The sequence below is a fragment of the Zonotrichia albicollis genome, chromosome 14 (assembly GCF_047830755.1).
Source record: "Zonotrichia albicollis isolate bZonAlb1 chromosome 14, bZonAlb1.hap1, whole genome shotgun sequence".
NCBI lineage: Eukaryota > Metazoa > Chordata > Aves > Passeriformes > Passerellidae > Zonotrichia > Zonotrichia albicollis.
In genome coordinates, this window is record NC_133832.1 from 15,350,475 (window position 1) to 15,368,818 (window position 18,344).

The following is an 18,344-nucleotide window of genomic DNA, read 5'->3' on the forward strand; positions in this document are numbered from 1 at the left end:
CTCTGTGTTTCCTTCAGACCCCCTTCCAGCAGCTGGGGGACCCTCTCCAAGGGTTGTGTTTCAGGAACATTAAAACCTTGCACATAATTAACTGATGTTTGCTGTAGAGCCGTGTTCATTCCTTCTTAACGAACCAAAACCTACTGGATTTATCCTGAAGCTCCCTGTTTCTCTGGGACAAACTTTCCTCCTCATCCCCCCATGGTTTCCTAGCCCTCTCCTTTGCCTTTTTCAGCCCTGTGACCCTTCCAGCCCAGCCCTTCCTCATGAGTTGCTGGCAAAGCCAGGGAGGTCACTCACAGGAGCCCCTGCACAGCCCAGCTGGCTGGGATATGACCAGGGAAGAGCCTTTTCAGGATGCTGGAAGCGCTGCCAGGGGAAAAAGGCTGCAACCATCCCTGCTGGCTCCGGGCCTGCCTGCAGAGGGAAAACCTTGGCAGCGTGTGACGCTTTTCTCCGAGCACTTGAGCTCCGCTGGGTCCAACTGCGGCGCCTTTGTGCGAGCGGCGCCGGGCCCGCTCCACCCGGATCTGCTCCACCTCGGGCACAGATGGCTGCCCTGGCACAGGGATGGGGCTGGCAGTGGCACAGGAACACAGGGAGAGAGCTGGAGCCCGACCCGCTGCCTTGCCAGCACCAGCTGTGCTCTTTTCCTCCTCTGCCTCACCCTTCTCCTCCTCCCATCCCATTCAGCATCTGACACAGAGATCACTGTCCACATTCCCACCTCCTTCCCATCCCCTGCGTGTCCCCATCCCTGTCCCATCTGATCCCATCCCATCCCGCCCCATCCCATCCCAGTGACAAACAGCCCCCCAGTGCATTCCCGTTATTGCTCTTATTACGGAGCCCGCGGGACTCGTTGCATTCCACGACAGCCTAATGGATCTTCCAGGCTCCTCTCCCTGGAAACCAGGTGCAGGCGAGCCAGTGGATGCAGCAGAAGGCCTGGCTGTGGGAAAAGCCCACTGCCTCAACCAGGAAAACCTGTTAGTTATTTTGGATACAGTGTAGGGAAAACAAGGATAAACTTCCCAATCCTGCCAGCTGCAGCTGGTCCAGCCAAGGTTTATGAGCAGGAATTGGTGTTATCCAGCCCCTTCCCGGGTCAGATGCTCCCCTTGGAGTGGAAATGGCAGAGGAGGAGGCTCAGTGTGCTGGGAAGGGTGGATGAGGCCAGGAATGGGCTGCAGCAGTGGGGTGTGATATTGGAAAGGAAACCTGGGATATGTTGTCCTGTTCACCCTCAGCCCTGCTGAGATCCGGGGAATACAGCCAAGGCTGGGAAGAGCAGAGGCTGGAGGTTCTGATGCTCCAGATCAATCCCTGCTGCCTACCAGGGCCAGCTTGTCCATGGATGGGTTCAGGGCCTTGAGGGGAGTGGGAAGCCCCAGGGATGGCAATGCCTTGGCAGTGCTGGGATTAGGAGGGAGAGGATGGGTGGAACAGGGAGAGCACCCTGTCAAGCACCAGGGCCACCAGCACAGCCCCAGCACATGGAGCCAATGTCCTGGGAATCCTGGGGTGTCCCTGCCCTGTGCTCCTCCACTCCAGAGCTCATCCTGAGCCCCACAGCAGCCCCAGTGTCCCATCCCCAGCTAAACCTGGTCTCAAACTGGAGCTGGAAGTGCTGCAGATCCATCATTCCCTGCTCAGCTTCTTCCAAGGGGCTTTGAGCTTCCCATTCTTTAACCAGGTCATACAGGCGCTTCCCATATGGGCTCCCCTTCCGTGGGGGTTCCACCCTGGCCATGGCACACAGTGGCACTGCTCCTGCACCTGGGCTGAGCCGGGCATCCTGATCCCCAAACACTCCTGCACCAGGGCCATGGTTACCCCAGCATCCTGATCCCCAAACACTCCTGCACCAGGGACATGGTGCCTCCCAGTATCCTGATCCCCAAACACTCCTGCACCAGTGACATGGTTACCCCAGCATCCTGATCCCCCAAACACTCCTGCACCAGGGATGGTTACCCCAGCACCCCAATCCCTCCAAACGCTCCAGCTCTGCTGGCCTGGCAGCCGCCCCACTCCCGAGTGGGATCCGGCCAAGGGCGAGTTAATAAACTCGACAAAAACCTCCTTTATGTGAAATAATTAAAATAACTCCTCCAGTCCTGATGGACATCCAAAACCATCAGCAGTTCTACAGCTTTAATGAACTTTCCAGATCCAGAGGCTCCCGGGTAGGATCCTGCTGATCCCCCACTGCCAGCTGGCCCCTGGGAGCAGAGCAGAGCCACCATATGGCCTTGGCACCCATGTCCCCATGGGCACTGACTGGCAGCAGGGTTTGATGTCCCCTCCCACCACAGACAGGGACAATGGTGCTCCCAACCAAACCTTTCCTAGCACGGGGACTTCTGCAGGATCTCACAGTGGGGAGGGATCAGGAGAAGCAGCAGCTCCAGCACATCCCTGTCCCATGGAACCCCTCAGCAGCTGCCCGAGGGCACACATGGAGCACCAGGAGTGACCCCGTGGGGCTCACAGGCTCTGCATCCCCCAGTCCGTGCTGGTCCCACCCAGAGCAGCCCCAGAGCCGGGGGTGGGTTCCAGGAACCTGTTAAAGCACTTTTCCCTCTGCTGGCAGGTCCCAGCACGTTTGGCACTTCCAGTTCTCCCTGCAGGCATCAGGGCCCAGCGAAGCTGTTTAGAATTAAAAGCCTTATTTCATTCCCACTGGGATCAAAGCACGCAGAGAGGGAGGGTTTTCAAACCAGCAAACCACATTTGAGCCCAGCTGGTGCACCCAAAGGCCCCCCATCCCGACCCCCATGCCAGCATTCCCTGCTCACTCCAGAAGGCTCTTGGCATGGTCCCAGAGGTTCTGCTTGAGCCCAAACAGCTCTGAACCATCCCACTGTGCTCCATCTCCAAGGCTCACCTCACCCCAGGTTAGATGAGTTTTTCCCAGCCTCTCTTGGTGAGGTTGGTGCCTCAGCCTCACTTTAAGATCCCATAAACCAGACCCATTCCCTCCCACACCCCTGTGGTCACCCCGGAATCCAGCATCCACAACTCCTGACAGGACAACCTGGACTGGAGCAGGTGTGGTTTGCACCAGGCAGGAGCATCCATTACTCAATCCTTTCCTAAAGCAACTCCAGGGTGAGGAGGAGCCGGCCTCACTCCCTTCCTGCATTTCCCTGTGCCTGTCTGGAGCAGGCTCATTCCTGCCAGGAATGGGACATCCCTGACCTGTGCCACCAGCAGCTCCCAGGCTCTGCTCCAGAGCACATGAGCAGCCCCTCACACCTGAGGGCAATCCAGTGGCCCCAGGAGCCTCCAGCTGCAGGGACAGAGCCATGGAAACACAAAATCGTTTGGATTGGAAAAGACCTTTAAGATCACCACGTCCAACCATATCCATGGAATGCCCAACCACACCCATCCATATCCATCCCTGAGTTCATCCAATCCTGAGTGTATGTTGTAAATATTGGACAAAAATCTCCCAATTTTTCCTGACTAAACCAAACCCACCAGGTCCTTCCAGGATCAGCTGGTGAGGACCTGTCCCAGCCAACTCTTTCCAGATCTCTTCAGCTCAGTCTGCAGTTTCAAACCTAGGGCAGGAATAAAGCACACGGGAGACAGCCAGGATTCCATAGGAAAAAAACCCTTTTATTTAACAATATATCAGGTTCCATCACGGCTCCATGGAGTTCAGCTGCCACAGAGCTGTTACCGATGCCGATGATATGCTACTGGGCGGGAGAGCTGGGAGAAGGCGAAAGGAATCAAAACCAGGATCATGACACGAAGAAAGAAAATCTGCGGCGCCGGGAGCGCGGCCGAGGGGATCCCGGCACCACCGGAGCCCCACCGGGAGCTGAGGAGGATCAACCAGCATGGGGATGCCAAGGCTGGAGCCGAGGAGGTGCCAGCACAGAGGGGCCAGGCTCCCCCTGTGCCCGTTCCCAACCATTCCCACTTGGCCCCAGCCCCATCCCGCGTGCCCCGCACCAGGAGCACGGCCGGGCTCCGTATCCACGCCTGGGCTAAGGGCAGAGCAGGGTGGACAGGGAAAATCTGTCAGCCCGGCTGCTCCGGTGGTGGCACAGGGGTGGGGCCGTGGCAGTCCCAGCTGGTTGATGGCAGGGCCAGGCCCCTCGGGACAGGGACGGTGCGGATGTGACGCTGTGGGATGTGGAGGTGGCACAGCTCTGAAATGTGGGAGCGCGGGAGGGACGTGCGGGGGCGCGGCACTGCCGGGATGGAGAGAGGGATTGTCCATCCCTGCTCCAGCACCTCTGGAACCTCCCAGAAACCTCTGTCAATATAATGCAGGTTCAGAGCCCAGCTCCTGGGAGCAACTGAGGGAACTGGGGGCTCCCTGATGCCTTCCAGCTGCCCACGACAAGGGCCACGTGACACCAGAGATGGCTCCAGGCACGGCCACCACCCCTGGGCAGGGACCCTGCACTGGGCACGGCTAAGGAGAAGCCATCCCAGCCCTGGCACCAAGAAGAGATGGGGCCATGGTGAGCTGGCAGTTGGCAAGCAAAATAGGCAAACACAAAATGGGATAGTTGGGAAAGGGATCTGCACCAGGAGCAGCTCCACAGACCCAGAAAAGCAGAACAGGATCTCAGGATGTTGCATGGAGTTCTGCATCCCTAAGTCAGGGATTTTTTGGTTAAAGGTAAAAAAATCGATAAATTTGATGTCCCTTTAGATCACCATGTGGTCCCCAAGTCTCTGCCTGTGACCTGGACAAGGCTCAGAGCTCTGGGACTCACTGGGAATGAGCCACAGATTCTGGGATGGAACAGAACCCCAGATTCCCGCCTCACTCTCTGCTTGGAGCCCATCTGATCCTGCATTATATTGAGGGCAGGTCCCCAGTCCCAATCCCAGCAGTTCCCACACTCCAGCACAGCCCACAGGCTCCAGGCTGAGCTCTATGACAATGTTTTACACCCGTTCTTGTGGTTAAAATTTCTTTTTTTTTCATCTTTTTTTTTAAGTTCTCATTTGTTTTTCTAAGAAAAAGCAACCAGAAAATAATTCGGAGTTTATACAAAACATCTTTACATTATTTCTTCCAAAAAAGACTAGTATTTACACAAACAAAAGGAGGGGGGCAGGAAACAAAAAAATAAAAAAAAAATTTAAAAAAGGAAAATCAACCAAATTTCAATGCTTTCCAAGAAAAGAACCCGAGGGACACACTCTGATCCAGGACCCAGCAGCCCGAGGTGCTCAGCAAAAACCAAGAGTTCTGATTTCACCCTTTCTTCACATATTTACAAGATTTTGCAGCTGTTCCCAGCAGCAGGAGTGGAACTGATGGAGACCTCAGCTGGGGACAACCACCATGAGAAGCCATCAGCACTGTCAGATCACTTTTGCTACAACCTGTGGCCAGACTCTGTCCCTTCTCCACCAAAACCAAACCAAAACGACATTGTCCCCTCACTTCCCCCTCCACTCCAGTCACTATTCCTAATGGATTCCACTGTCACTGTCACCATCACCACTGCCACCACCACCACCCAGCCAGGGCTCCTCCCACTTGGGGAAACACAGGCTAAGGTTTGGCAAAGGGAAGAGGGAAAGGGGATTTTTTTAAGACACAATTCTCTGGGATTTCCCCATCAGGGAATGGGGGTCCTGGTGGGGGCGGCTCCCAGGCCAGGACGGGCAGTGGATCCCACAGAGGAGAGAGGGATGGAAGGTGCTACACGGGGGAAGCAGTGCTGGGATGGGGAACAGGGGGAGCACCCACTGGGGTGCATCTCTCCCGAGGGAGCAGCTGGTTTGGGGCCCTGGAAGCAGAACCACCTCAGGATGCCAAGGGCAGGAGGGGAGCTGGGACACCCCGCTCTGCTCCAGCCCAAATTCCTGCCCTAAACCCAACAATGTGACACCACAGGATGCTCCCATCCCGCTCAGGGCCAAACCCCAGCACAGCAGCTGGGCCATCAGATCTCCCTGGGCCACCGGGTCCCCCCAGGTCACCAGATCCTCCCAGGCCACGGGCCCCTGTCCCTGCTCTGCCCCCGCCCAGCCCGCTCCATGTCAAGGCACTTTAGCAGAGCAGCTCCCTCGCTCTTTGGGCACTTCCTAACGCGGGATTGGGGCCCTGGGGACAGGCGGGAACAGCCCAGGCAGGAACAGCCCTGCCGGCCCCACTCCTGCTCCCTGAGCAAAAGCAGCTACTGCTGGAAGGAAAAGAAAGTGAGGAAGGGGGGACAGCCCGAGGACAGGCAGTGACAGGGCACTGCCAGCCCTGCTGGGCTCACTGGCATCAGCCGTGGTGCTGGCGGCTCCTCCCAGAAGGAGGAAGCTGGGAATGATCCCACCAGACAGGCTCAACCCCTTCCAGTTTTGGGTGGGAGATGGGCAAGGCAAGGGCAGGGGAGCCCGGGCTGGGGACCCCTGGGAGGTGGCAGGACAGGGAATGCTCCTGCACCAGGAGCAGGGCAGGGAACAGGCACAGTGGGGCTGGTCCCCTAAGCAGGTCCCACCGAGGGGCACTGGATTCTTCAGGTAAACCAGGAGGGTGGAAGAGCCTTTGGCTCAGCTCCCAACCAAGCCAAGCTTGGTGCTCCAGCCTCTTGAGGGCTTCCAATCTCGAGCACCAGCCTCCTTCTGACACTCCTGGCACAAGCTGCAAGTTGGGAACCTTTGTTTTCCAGTTTTCCTTTCCAAGGACAACCACCGGCAGTATGCCCAGCTTGGGAGGGGGCTGCAGCTTCCCCATGTCACCCCCTTCTTTGCTTCCAGCAGGCTCAGCCCCAGCCTGATGGAAAGCCAAAGGCTTTTTTCCACAGTGGGATGCTCCAGAGGGGTTGGGAAGAGCTGCCAGGCCACGGCTGCTCCACGTGGGGCAGGAGCAGTGTCCAGCCCTTCGTGCACTGAACGCTTGAGACAGGGTGGAGATAGAAATTTTTTTTCTTTCTTTCTTTTTATAAAGAGACTAAAACAAGAGTCAACAGCTACGAACACAAAAGTTTCCAGGGGCAGTGGGGGGAGCGGGATCTGCCCCATGGCCGGCAGGATGACGTGCTGGAAGGAGGTGATGGCGTGTGCCCAGAGGTGGCGGGCCGGAGTCCCGCCCGGAATTCACAAAAATAAAAATGTTACAAAAAAATTAAAATAATTATTATAATAATAATAATAGTAGTAGTAGTAAATTGGGTTTGCCAGCTTCCTCCCTGCACAGTTGTCTGCATCTTGGCACCATGGCAAAGCATCCTCCTCCTCCTCCTCATCCCCCTGTGCGCTCACTGCTCCTGGGACCGAGGCCCCGGCGTCGCTCCAGGCTCCGGGACCCTGCGGCGCTGGCGGGCACTTCCCACAGGCCTGGAGGGGTGACGCAGGGAAATCCCAAACCACAAAGGGGAGGTGGAGTCTCCGGGTTTGCCAGCGGTGTCCCGAGCACAGAAAGGCACGGCGCCCGCCCCCCACGGCCGGCCACAGTCTGGAGAAGAAGAGGAGGAGGCTGAAGGCTCACCCTCAGAGTCTCGGGATTACAAAAGCTGAGAACTACAAAACTAAATACAAAGGGGAGAATCAGCACGTGAGCGTTGAGCCCTCCGCTCCCCGGCGCCGCTCCCGGCGCTGCCCGCGCCGTGCCGGGGCGGGGGGAACGTTTCGCTTCCTCCCTGCGGCGCCAGCCCCGCGCCCGGCGCTCCCGCGCTGCTGCATCGGCCGTTCCCAGGCTGCTCCTCACACCTTGTAGTAAATGTTGGCTGGGCTCTGCGGGGGCATCTCCTGCACGATGTAGACGGGGTGCCCATAGTCCCCGCTCACCTTCTCGTAGTGCGGGCAGTAGTTGTTCTCTGTAGTCCGTAAGGGGATGATGATGTCGCTGGGCTCCGAGCCCGCGTTCCCGCTGCATTTGGGGCTGGCCAAGGTGCTGAGGGACAAGGCTGCGGCTCGCTGCTGCGTGTGCTTCCGGTGCCGCTTGCGGATCTTGATCAGGAGCACGACGAGGAAGATGATGATGAGGATGAAGATGACGCAGCCGGCGCCGATGGCCGCGAACACGGCCACCTTGGAGCTCAGGAAGCCATCGCTGGGACCTTGGGTCTCCTGGCCGTCCTGGTTGACAGAGCCTGCAAGGCAAGGGGAGATGGGGGTCAGAGAGGCAGCAGATCTGTGCTCTGTCCATGCATGGATCACACCTGTGGAGCAGGGGGATGAGTTGCTCATTGGAGCCCCTCTCTGCCCCCCAAACTCAGCACAACATTCTCCTGCCGGGCTCCCAAGGAGGGGAGACCCTCACCTCCAAGGGGACGGCACTTGGTCCCCACCTTCCCACCCCAGTCAGACCCACACATCCCTGGGAAGGACTGGGCAGGGCAGGCAGGAGCCCCAGGCATCCACAGAGGAGGCACCACCTGCCCTGTTCCCCATCCTGCACCACTGCTCCCCTTCCCATCTCCCAGCCCATGGAGCAGAGTGTTGATTGTGTCCAGGTGACACCATTCCAGACCAGGGTGCCCTGGTGAATGTGGACTCTGACACCCAGGGCCCCTCAGTCTCCAATTACTGACCCCTGAGCCAGGGTAGCTGCAGCCCCCACAGGGGCAGTGCCCAGATGCTGATCCAGGCAGGAAGAAAAGCAAAACTTCCCAGCTTCATCTGATTCCACTTTGCTCTCAGAGGGGTCAGGAACTCAGGAAACCACCTTCAAAGGGCTCTCACACCCAAGCACCTCACCTCCTCCAAGCCCTCTCAGATGTGCTGTGAGGAACACATGGGAGGATGAGGAGGAGGAGGAGGAGGAGGAAGAGTGCTGAAACAGCACCTCTCTGCCAAGCTCTGCCAGGAGCTGGGGAAACAAACCCAAGCTGCTGCGCAGCCTGGGCTTGGGACAGCAAAGATGGGCACAACACTTAAAGCAGACCCATCCAGATCCCAGATCCAGAGAGTCTGGTATCCCTGGGATCCATGCAACAAGCTGAACTTGGAGGTGTTTCATTGGCACCATGGCAGGCAGAGGATGCCCATCCCTCTCCTGGGGATCCCTGGAATACCCACCTGGCTTGCCAGGCTCCTCCACTGCTGGGACCTTGCTGCGCGGGCTCTGCGTGACGACCTTCACGGTGTCATCCGACTCCTTGCTCGGCCGACTCGTCGTCAGCTGCTCTGGGATCACCGCGTTGGGATCTGGGAAAGGGGAGAGGAGGGATGCATGAGAAGCCTTGGTCCAACCTGGAAGGCAGCAGCTTGTCCCCCCTAAAGAAGTGCCCCCAGTTGTCAGCCACTCCCATGGGGCACAGGAGCACTGGGAGATGCCGAGAGCAACAGAGCAAGGCTGAGCTGCTCAAGGGCCTGTGGGAAGCAGGTCCCCACCCTAATTCCCTGGTTTGCTGTTTTCAGAGCTCCCGTGCGTGGGCTGGGACAGGTTTCTTGCTCGGGCAGCAGGAGGAAAGGAAGGGAAGGGCAGGCAGGAGGCCAAGGCTGCAGCACAGCTTTGCCTGTTTATTATAAATATTGGCCCCAACGTGCAAACACAATAATGAGAAGCAGAATCGGGAGCTGCGCATCCGAGTCTGGGCTGAAATGAGGCCGAGGCATCAATGGGGCTGGGAAGCAGCTTAGGATGGAGGTGGTGGGGAGCAGGAACTCCAGGAGAAGAGCCCATTGGTGACACCCCTGGTGTCCTACTGCCACTGGAGTCCCCACAGCCTGGTGGCCTCCAGAGCTGAGAGCCACCAAGCCAAATCCCTGATGCCTGGCCAGCTACAATCCCCCCTTGCATGCCCAGGAAGTGACAGGGGCACGGCCAGTGCCAGCCCCCTGAGACACTTGCAGGGCTCATGGGTCCTGTGCTGAGCTCACTTCCCGCTGGGATACGGCCCACGAAGTAACCGGGAACAATCGCTCCCTTTCAACCCCAGTGCTCCGCACATGCGCCATGTTGGCAGGACAAAAAAGGCAGGAAGAAAGATCCTAAAAATGAAATTCTGTTGAACTAACCCAAGAGTGCTCCCAGGAGCAGCTGGCCTGGCCTCAGTTTCCCTGCAATCTTGAACTCCCACATTCCCCAGAGGAGCAGGGACCCGGGATCAGGGGGCAGCAGGAGACCCCAGGGAACAGGAGGACTCACCCTGCCCCACTTTCATGACAATCTTCATGGAGCGTGTCTGGCAGACCCCTCCTTCCCGGTTCTCCAGGCCATCCAGAGTGCCGTTGGAAGTGGCTGCAAGAAAAGAGCGGGAATGTTAGACAGGTTCCTAGGAGCTGGAAGGGCACAGCTGGGCAGCTCTCTGCTGTTCCCTGGCATTACTGTGCAGGTCCTCACTGTCCCCTGGCCCTGCCAAGCAGGTCCCAGCCATCCCCTGGCACTTCCTACTCCAGGGATTCACTCCTGACCCCCCATTACAGCCACATCTTCACACCCCAATCCAGAGCCCTCTGAATTCCCAGCTCCTGCTCCTTCCAAATCTGCCCGCAGCAGTGAGGACATGATCCCTGCAGCTTCCTCTCACTGCCACATCCACACAAGTGAGCCATTCTCCACGCCTGCACCCTCCTCCCCCTTTAATTCCTGGATAATTTCCTTTGCTCCTGGTGCAGAATGGGAACACTTGCATATGCACAGTTTAAATTATACATCTCTAATTACACCCTGTGCCTCGGTGAAGAATGTAAACTCAGAGCCCCAGTGGACTCCGGGGGCTCTAATTGCAGGGCAGAAGTCACTTAAATTCACATTAACTTTTCGCTAGAGCCGGCACGGAGTTTTCAGCCTTTGGATCTCACGGGAGCACAAGGAAGATTCCCCCATCCTCCCCCATCCTCCAGCCTTCTGCAGGGCTCAGGGCACAGGGGACACAAGAGAGAATAAACCCAAACACAAGCATTTCAGGATTAAGCACCTAAATGGCAGATTCTGCTAAACAGACTCAAAAAACTGGTTTCTGACTCCACCAAGGCCCTGGATGTGGCCACTGTGCCTGGCCCAGGGACCAGGATGGTTCCCACCCCATCCCACCTCCATGCAAACACAAAGCATCCCAGCGCTCCACCAAATCTAACCACAAGGATCAATTCACCCAGGGAAGCAGGGAAACCTGAGAGGAGCTCAGCAACAGCTTGGGGAAGGCAATGTGATGGAGAATCATGGAGTCCAGGGATAATTTTCCAGACACAAGGCAGGACTTGGCCAGCACAGCGCAGCCAACACTTCCCAGAGCCACAAGTCAAAGCTCAGCCCCAGGGTTTCAGGTTCCCTGTGCAGCCCAATTCCTGCCTCCATCCTGCAAAAAAGCAGGTCTGGGAGGGCAGGTGACTGACAGAAATTTGGGATGAATCCATTGGACCCTGCTGGGTGTTGCTGAGGAGACAGGAAGAGGCTGGAGTACAGAGCAATGAGGCACCCAGCAGGAGGTTGGGTGCCTCCATGAGCCTCCACGCTGGGATAAACTGGAAAGCACACCCAGATCCCTCCAGGAAGCAGACTCTGAGTCCATCAGTTCCTTCCAAACACCTCTGTGCAAGCAAGGCTCCTGCCTGAAATCCCAGCAAATGTTTTCCTAATCAGAAAGTCCCTGGGCCATTTGCTGATTTAACACCTCTCCCACAGCAGGGTCCCCCCTGCCAGCAGCTCCTGGGATAGAGCTGTGCCTCCAGCTGGGATGGTGCACTCAGCTGGGATGGTGCATCCAGCTGGGATGGTGCATCCAGCTGGGATCTGCTGGCAGCCCTTCCAACAGCAGCACTGTCAGCACCAAGCCCCACGCAAATGCCTGGGAATGTGGAGAAACGCCCCTGACAGCCTGCACGAGTTCTCTGGAATCCAAACAGGATGGACCTGAGCTCAGACTCCCCATAAAAGCACATCAGGAGAGAACTCCAGCAGAAGGCTCGGCAGCCCAGTTCTCCCAGGCTGGAGGCGCCACTTTGGGGGTGAAATCAGCAGGTACATCCCAGCTCACAGCCCTGAAGCAGCTCCTCGAATTGTTTCCCAGCTTCCCAGCTCCATGCCATGGGTTGTTGCACCTCAAAGACACTCATCCATCGAGGGAGAAGGCGGCAGTCTGTAAAAACCAGTCCCTGTGAGGCCTCACGAGGTCTGATTTATAAATAATTAACTAATTATAACAAAATGTGTAACAAGCAAGTGTGGTTCAAGTGGGGGAAACCAGAAGACTCCACGAAGGCAGCAGTTTCTCCAAAGACATTCCATCCACAGACAACAAAAAATATTAAAGGTCCAAAGGGGACAGAGGGAGCAGCTGGAGCCACAGGGATGGATGAAGGGACACAGCTGAGCATCCTTCTTCCCCACACTTGGACACAAAGTTTCTTCTTGTTCTAGCCATGGAAATGATGAGGGAGAAAGTAGCTTTGAGAGGGAACCACGTGGAAAAATGAAACAGTTGCTTGAGGGAACAAAAAAAGGGAAAAGCATTTGTAAAACCCACAGTGATGGTCTTGGAATGGCCTCTGGAAACAAGGACATGAGCTTCCACATTCTATGTAAATCCACAATGGGCCAGAGAGAAGCTGGATGCTCCACACAGCTGGTTGGGCTTCCAAAAGTCAAAATCCAAAATCCCCAAATCCATCCAAATGGTGCAGAGTCCAGAGAGTTCAATGTAGGGCAGGGTGATGTGAAAGCAGCAGGTCCCTGATCCATCGGGAAAGGCTCCTCCAGTGCAATTCCCTGTGAAGCTCAGCGATGAAGAGCTGCTCCTTCCGCTCTGTTTCCTGCTTTCCCAGAGGAAGAAGCTCCAGCAGAAGGCTCCAGGCTCAGCTCAGCCCAGCTCCAGGAGATCCAGACTGGGATCTGGGTGGCACTTGATGGATTCCTCAGGCACCTGTGCCACTCACTGCCACGGTTAGGGCGAGCTGTGGTGACACCACCAATCCTCAGCTGCCGATGGAATCCAGAGTCAGCAACCCACAGAGGAAAATGTTAAATCCACAGGCACGGCTGCAGGAGAGCTGGGAGAGCCCCAAGCTGCAGAGAGGCAGCGGCAGGGCAGCAGCAGGAGGCAGAGCTGTGACACAGCGAAGGAAGGCAGGCAGGGAGCTGGGAATAGCCATGGAATAGGAAATGGCAGGTCTCAAACAACACTGTCACCTCCCCATGCCACACCAGCAAGGCTCAGTCCAGGCAGACCCAGCAACACTGAGCACACAGGAGCATTTTCCTGCCTTATTCCATTTTGGATGGATTCGCAGGTTGGCTGTAGGACTGGGAGAGCAAAAATAACCTCTGGCCAGTGACTTCCAAAGGCTGACTTCCAAAGGCTGCTCCCAGCCCAGAGAGCCATCAGATGCCTCTGCCCTAATGGAGCATTAAGCCCCGGGCTGCTGAGTGATGAGGATTTAACAGTGATACCATTAACCATGTAATTGCTTGTCAATTTAGAGGAGATGCTCAGCCACCATGGAAGCCAGGCAGGACCTCCACTCCTGGAATCCCACACGCCCATCCAGCCCAGTGACACAACATGGAGCTGGGACAGATGGCTGAGATCCCCAACAACCCCATGGTCCCGTCTCCAAGCCAGCAATGCCATGTGCTGTCCCTGCTGCCTCCCCAGCGCCAGCACTCGGTGTCACCAGAGCTTTTCTCCCTCCCCTAAAAATATTTCAAAGGAGAACTCAGGTTTTGGCAGATGGGAGACGCTGGAAGTAATACCTGGCAAGAGATGAAGGCAAGGGTCTCTTAAATGGTCAGCCTTGGCCAGAGCGAGATGTTTGGTTTCTCTGCTGGATTCCCTCTAGCAGGGCTGCGTTATGATTTGGGCCCCAAAGCACAATTAATGTGCTGAGACTGTAGCGAATCCAAGTCTCTTTCCTTTTATTGCTCTTAATCACTCTTCCATCTGTGCAGCTCAGCCCTGCTCCAGCCCCAGCCCCAGCCAGGCACGGCGTGGCCGCAGCCCGGCCGCCATCCCCAGCATCCCCCTCACCCCCAGACCTGCACAAGGTTCGTTTTTCCATCACTTCAGGAGAGGTGGGATCGCCAGTGCCTCACAGCCTGACCCTGATCCTGCCAGGACCACGGGGGCAAGGGGCAGCTTGCAGAGCAGCCTGAGCCCAGCCTGGACACCCCTGGGCTGAAAGCCCCTCCTGGCACAGGTGAAGCCCCTACAGGTCACCCTGGAGATGTGGCTCCCACATTTCTGATGTGCTCGGACACTGCACGAATCCACAAGCAGACTGCACTTCAAATAAAATCCCAGCTCCTGCCACCTCCCCTCTCCAGATCTTTCAAGCTGTTTTACACTCCCTCAGTACTGACACAGAGGTGCTGCACGGCCCAACCTACCACGGGCACTGAGCTCCTTCCCCCCATCTCAACCAGGCTGGCACCCCAGGGGACACGGAGCCACTTCCAGGTCACGGAGCAGAGGCACCCGCCTGCTCCACTGCACACCAACTCCCTGGGGCCTCCGGGGAGCACGGCTTGGTTACAGCCCCTGCTCCTCCTCCTCCTCCTCCTGCTCCTCCCAGGCACCAGGGCCATGCAGCTCCAGCTCAGGGCATTCGATTATTGGTACTATTAATATTAATATCGGTGTCACTTCCTAGCCAGCCCCCCTGTGGGGACACGAGTCCCCCACCCCGCACACATCCCCCAGCCCCTCTCCCGAGCTCCAGCACACTGGCTGGGGCTGCTGCCAGCGCCGGGGCAGGGGCTGTGTGGAGGGAGCCCACCCCACGCTGTCACACTGCCAGAGGGGCCGGCAGCCTCCTTCCAGCCTCCTTCCAGCCCTCTCCCAGCCTTCCCGAGGCAGCTGCGCCGGGAAGGGGCCCTGCAGCCCCTGAAATGCCTGTGCGAGCCAGCCCGGCCCTGTCCCGTCCCTGCAAGGCTTGGGTTTCACAGCCACTCCTGGCAGCTCCAGAGCTGCTCCAGAGCTGCCCCAGCCACACGGTCTGGCATGGAGAGAGGAGCCCCTCTGCTCTCCTCCCTGCCATCAGGGCACTGCCATGCCATGAAGCCATGGGGATTGCTGTGTCCCTCCCCACAGCTGTGCAGGGCAGGTGAGGAGCCTGTCACTGCAGCAACTGGGCATCTGGACATCCCACCCCACACTCCCTGCTCCAGCAAACACAGTGGGAAAATCCCCAGTTCAAATGCACTGCAGGAAACAGGAGTGAAAACTATCACATGGGGTTTGGCTGGGATGGGGTTTGGCTTTCCTTGGCCAGGGTCAGCACCCCCAAAATCAAATTAAAGGGTTAAATTAGCCCCATTCCTTATAGAGAGTAGAGGATACACACAGAGCTGGAAGAAGGGAGGACATCTCCCACCACACTCATCCTCACCGCCTACAGTTCCCACTCTTTCCTGGGGCAAAGAGAGAACAGGCAAACACTGAAGTATCCACTGGAAAAAGACACTTTAACCCAAGTAATGCTTAAGTGAAAAGCTAATTTCCCATTAAAACAGCTTTCTGGTGGAAAATTATAACCAGCTCTAATTAGTATCATAATTAAGAGTCACTGCTGGATTGCAGGGAACCTCATCCAGGCTGGAAAGCACATCTTGGCTGCAGGACCACAGCTTGCTGACTCACTCAAGCCCTTTATCATCAACACTGTCTGTATGGATGAGCTGTGGAAACTCCTGGTGTCCATCCTGCTTCCTGCTCAGCTCAGGAGGACCACAGCCCTAAATAAACCCTTTGTCTTCAGGTCTGTCCATCCCTTCCAAAGAAAGAGCTTGTCATTGGGAGAGGAAGGTGATTTGTACAGTCTCTGTGGTCACTCCAAGCAACTGGAGACAGTTCAGGATGAAAGTGCCACATAATTCCCCACCTGATGCTCTCCAGAGTCATTTGTGGGCCCTGCTGGGAGCCGGAGGGGAGGAAAGCACTTACTGCCATTTAACAGGGTGTAAATCTCTCCGGTTAGGTAGCAAAACCTCTGGGAGATGACTGAGAAATCCTTTGGGAAGGGGATGGAGACAGACAGTGCCACCCCCCAGCTGCCCACCTGAGCTCAGGCTCCATCCACACTCAGGGGGCTCAGAGAAAACTTCAGGTGATCAGGGACAGAGAAGCTGACAGAGCGACAGTGTGATGGTGCTTCCTGGAGCTCCCAGTGAGCTCTTGGTCTGACAGACAGCACCCACCATCATCAGCATCCACCACCACATCCCAGCACCTACCATCACATCCCAGCACTCACCATTACAGATCCTTCCACACCAATCTGGAGCTGCAGTGATGCCAACAAGACTCTTTCCAGCACTACAGGAGCAGTGGATTGCAATAGAGATCCCAGGAGAAAAGCCCAGGGAAAGGGTCTTGATGTTACGGTTATTTAAAAAAATATGCTAAGGAAGTAGCGGCCTGCACTTATCCATACACAGCTTCCCAGCCACACCAGTATGCCAGGATTTGTTTCAATTCCTCATCAAGTTGAAAACTCTTTCTGCCTTAAGAGTCTCCTACTCAATGTTTAATCCAAAAGCAGCCAGGTTTAATCGCTACCAGTGTCCCAGAGAAAGTCCTCAGAGGTGACCAGCACTGAAGAGCCAGGTCCACCACAATCCATGCCGCTGCAGCTCCAGGAGACGCCCTGGGATTTGCTGCAGACATGGCAGGAGGAGCGGGGGCTGGAAGAGCCAGGGTGAGGAAAAGGAAGAAGGGATGCACCAAAAATCTGCTCTGGCATGAGCCTCCCACCACAGCTGAGCAGGATCAGGTAGGTGATGCAGGGGGAGATGTCACCTCTTCACTGCCACCACCTCTGCCATCTCTACTGTCACCTCAGTGCTCAGGAGCACTGAGGAGTTAAACATGTTTTGTTTTCTCCTAATGGGTCGTGACAATGTTAAAGGGGTCGTGACAATGATAGAGATGCTCTTGCCAATCATTTCTCCTGGGGAAGAGCATCCTGGGATGCAGCCAGCCCAATTCCCCAGGCAAACAGCACCCAGTGCCCAGCTCCAGAGCCCTTGGTGTGCCAGGGCTGTAGGCAGAGCTGAGCTGCCCAGCAGCCAGGGAGATGAGCAGGCATGGGGACCCCTGGGTGGGTGGTTATGGCAGGCAGGGACCCTTGGGTGGGGGTTTGTGGCAGGCAGGGCCCCCCTGGCCCCAGAGCAGATCAAAGCACGGGGTATTTACCTCCCAGCCGGGCCCGGGACACCGGCCCTTTCTGAGGGGGCTTTTCATCCCTATTAGGGCCATGAAAGGCTGAGCCATGAGATCAGCTGCCAGGGGCTGTCCGGGGACAGCACTGAGCCGAAAAGGTCAGGAGGGAGGAGGAGAAGAGAAAAGAGGCAGAGGCTTAAGGGACAGGGCTCAACAAAATCACATTTACTGTGGTCACGCTCTTCAGACAAGCCTGCAAGACAAGGAACCGCGTGTTGTCTAAGGGCCATTATTTGGGTTTGACATGGCCAAGGCCTGGGCTTTGAAGTCGGGAGCAGGACACCGTTAGAGCCATTTGTGTCCAGCCAGTGGCTCCCACGCGGCATCACCATCCCCTGCCAGCAGCTCCCAGAGGGATGGGAATGGGGATGGAGGAGCAAAGCCCCAAAACCAGATGGATGCCACCAGGCCGGCTCTGCTTGGCCCGGGTGTGTCGCAAGCCGGGCCCCTTTGGGTGAAGAATGAGGAAGCCGCTTAATTGGAGTTTTATCAGCAGAAGTTCACAGCTCCCATCATGGCATCAAACGGCCCTTGGGCTTTCAACTCCCCTCCACCAAACAAGTTGTGGGAAGGAGCATGAGGAGCACATGAAAGTGGCCACATTCAAATGGCATCAGCAAAGAGCTGGCAGGCTGACAAAGCCCCCCCTGGCACAGCCCCCAGCCCAAGGAACCAGGGAGGGAATTATCAAATCCCAAGGAATGCAGGAAGGAGCACATGCAGCTCTGCACACATGCACTGGCACGGGCTGAAGGCTTCCCAAACCAATGGAAGCTGGAGGAGCACAGCCAGAAAAGCAAGTATGGCAACGTGTCCCAAAAAAGCTCCCGAGGAGGAAGGATGATCCTGGCAGCTGGCAGGGTATAGGTGACCCCCTTCCTCATGCTGAGCTGCAGGAAAACACTGACAGAGCGTGGCCCGGGGACGAAGCCACATCGCAGCAGCAGTGATGGTTTACAACAAATAACTCTTGCCAGGTTAAGACTAATTGCATCTAAAAACAGAAATGCAAGACAAGGGCTTTAACACAACACTCAGGGTAATAGATCCGCTCTCACTGCATCCCGCTGCCAAAAAGCGTTGGATTGGATTACGGACGTTATTACATCAAAAATGGATTGAAGGGCTTAAGGACTCACAATAAACAGCAAATGTGTCGGATTTATGAGGAAACATCTACTAGGACCTTGCTTTTCCTCCAGCATTGTCATCAAACAAGCGCTCTGTGCTTTAAAGAGGCTCATGGGACAGGTTGGACAC

The 18,344-nt window shown here is 56.5% G+C and overlaps 1 protein-coding gene across 1 annotated transcript in view; it reads right to left on the reverse strand.

Annotated features, from left to right (window-relative positions):
• Positions 1 to 3,609: 3,609 nt before the first annotated feature.
• The window catches only part of EFNB1 (ephrin B1), a 47,312-nt gene continuing 32,577 nt past the window's right edge, over positions 3,610 to 18,344 (reverse strand). The window contains exons 3-5 of the mRNA XM_005488203.4: positions 10,073 to 10,165; positions 9,001 to 9,129; positions 3,610 to 8,072 (exon numbers count right to left, since the gene is read on the reverse strand). Of these exons, the coding sequence (XP_005488260.3) occupies positions 7,684 to 8,072; positions 9,001 to 9,129; positions 10,073 to 10,165 (611 nt within the window). The 3' untranslated portion in view covers positions 3,610 to 7,683. The remainder of the gene's footprint in view (positions 8,073 to 9,000; positions 9,130 to 10,072; positions 10,166 to 18,344) is intronic.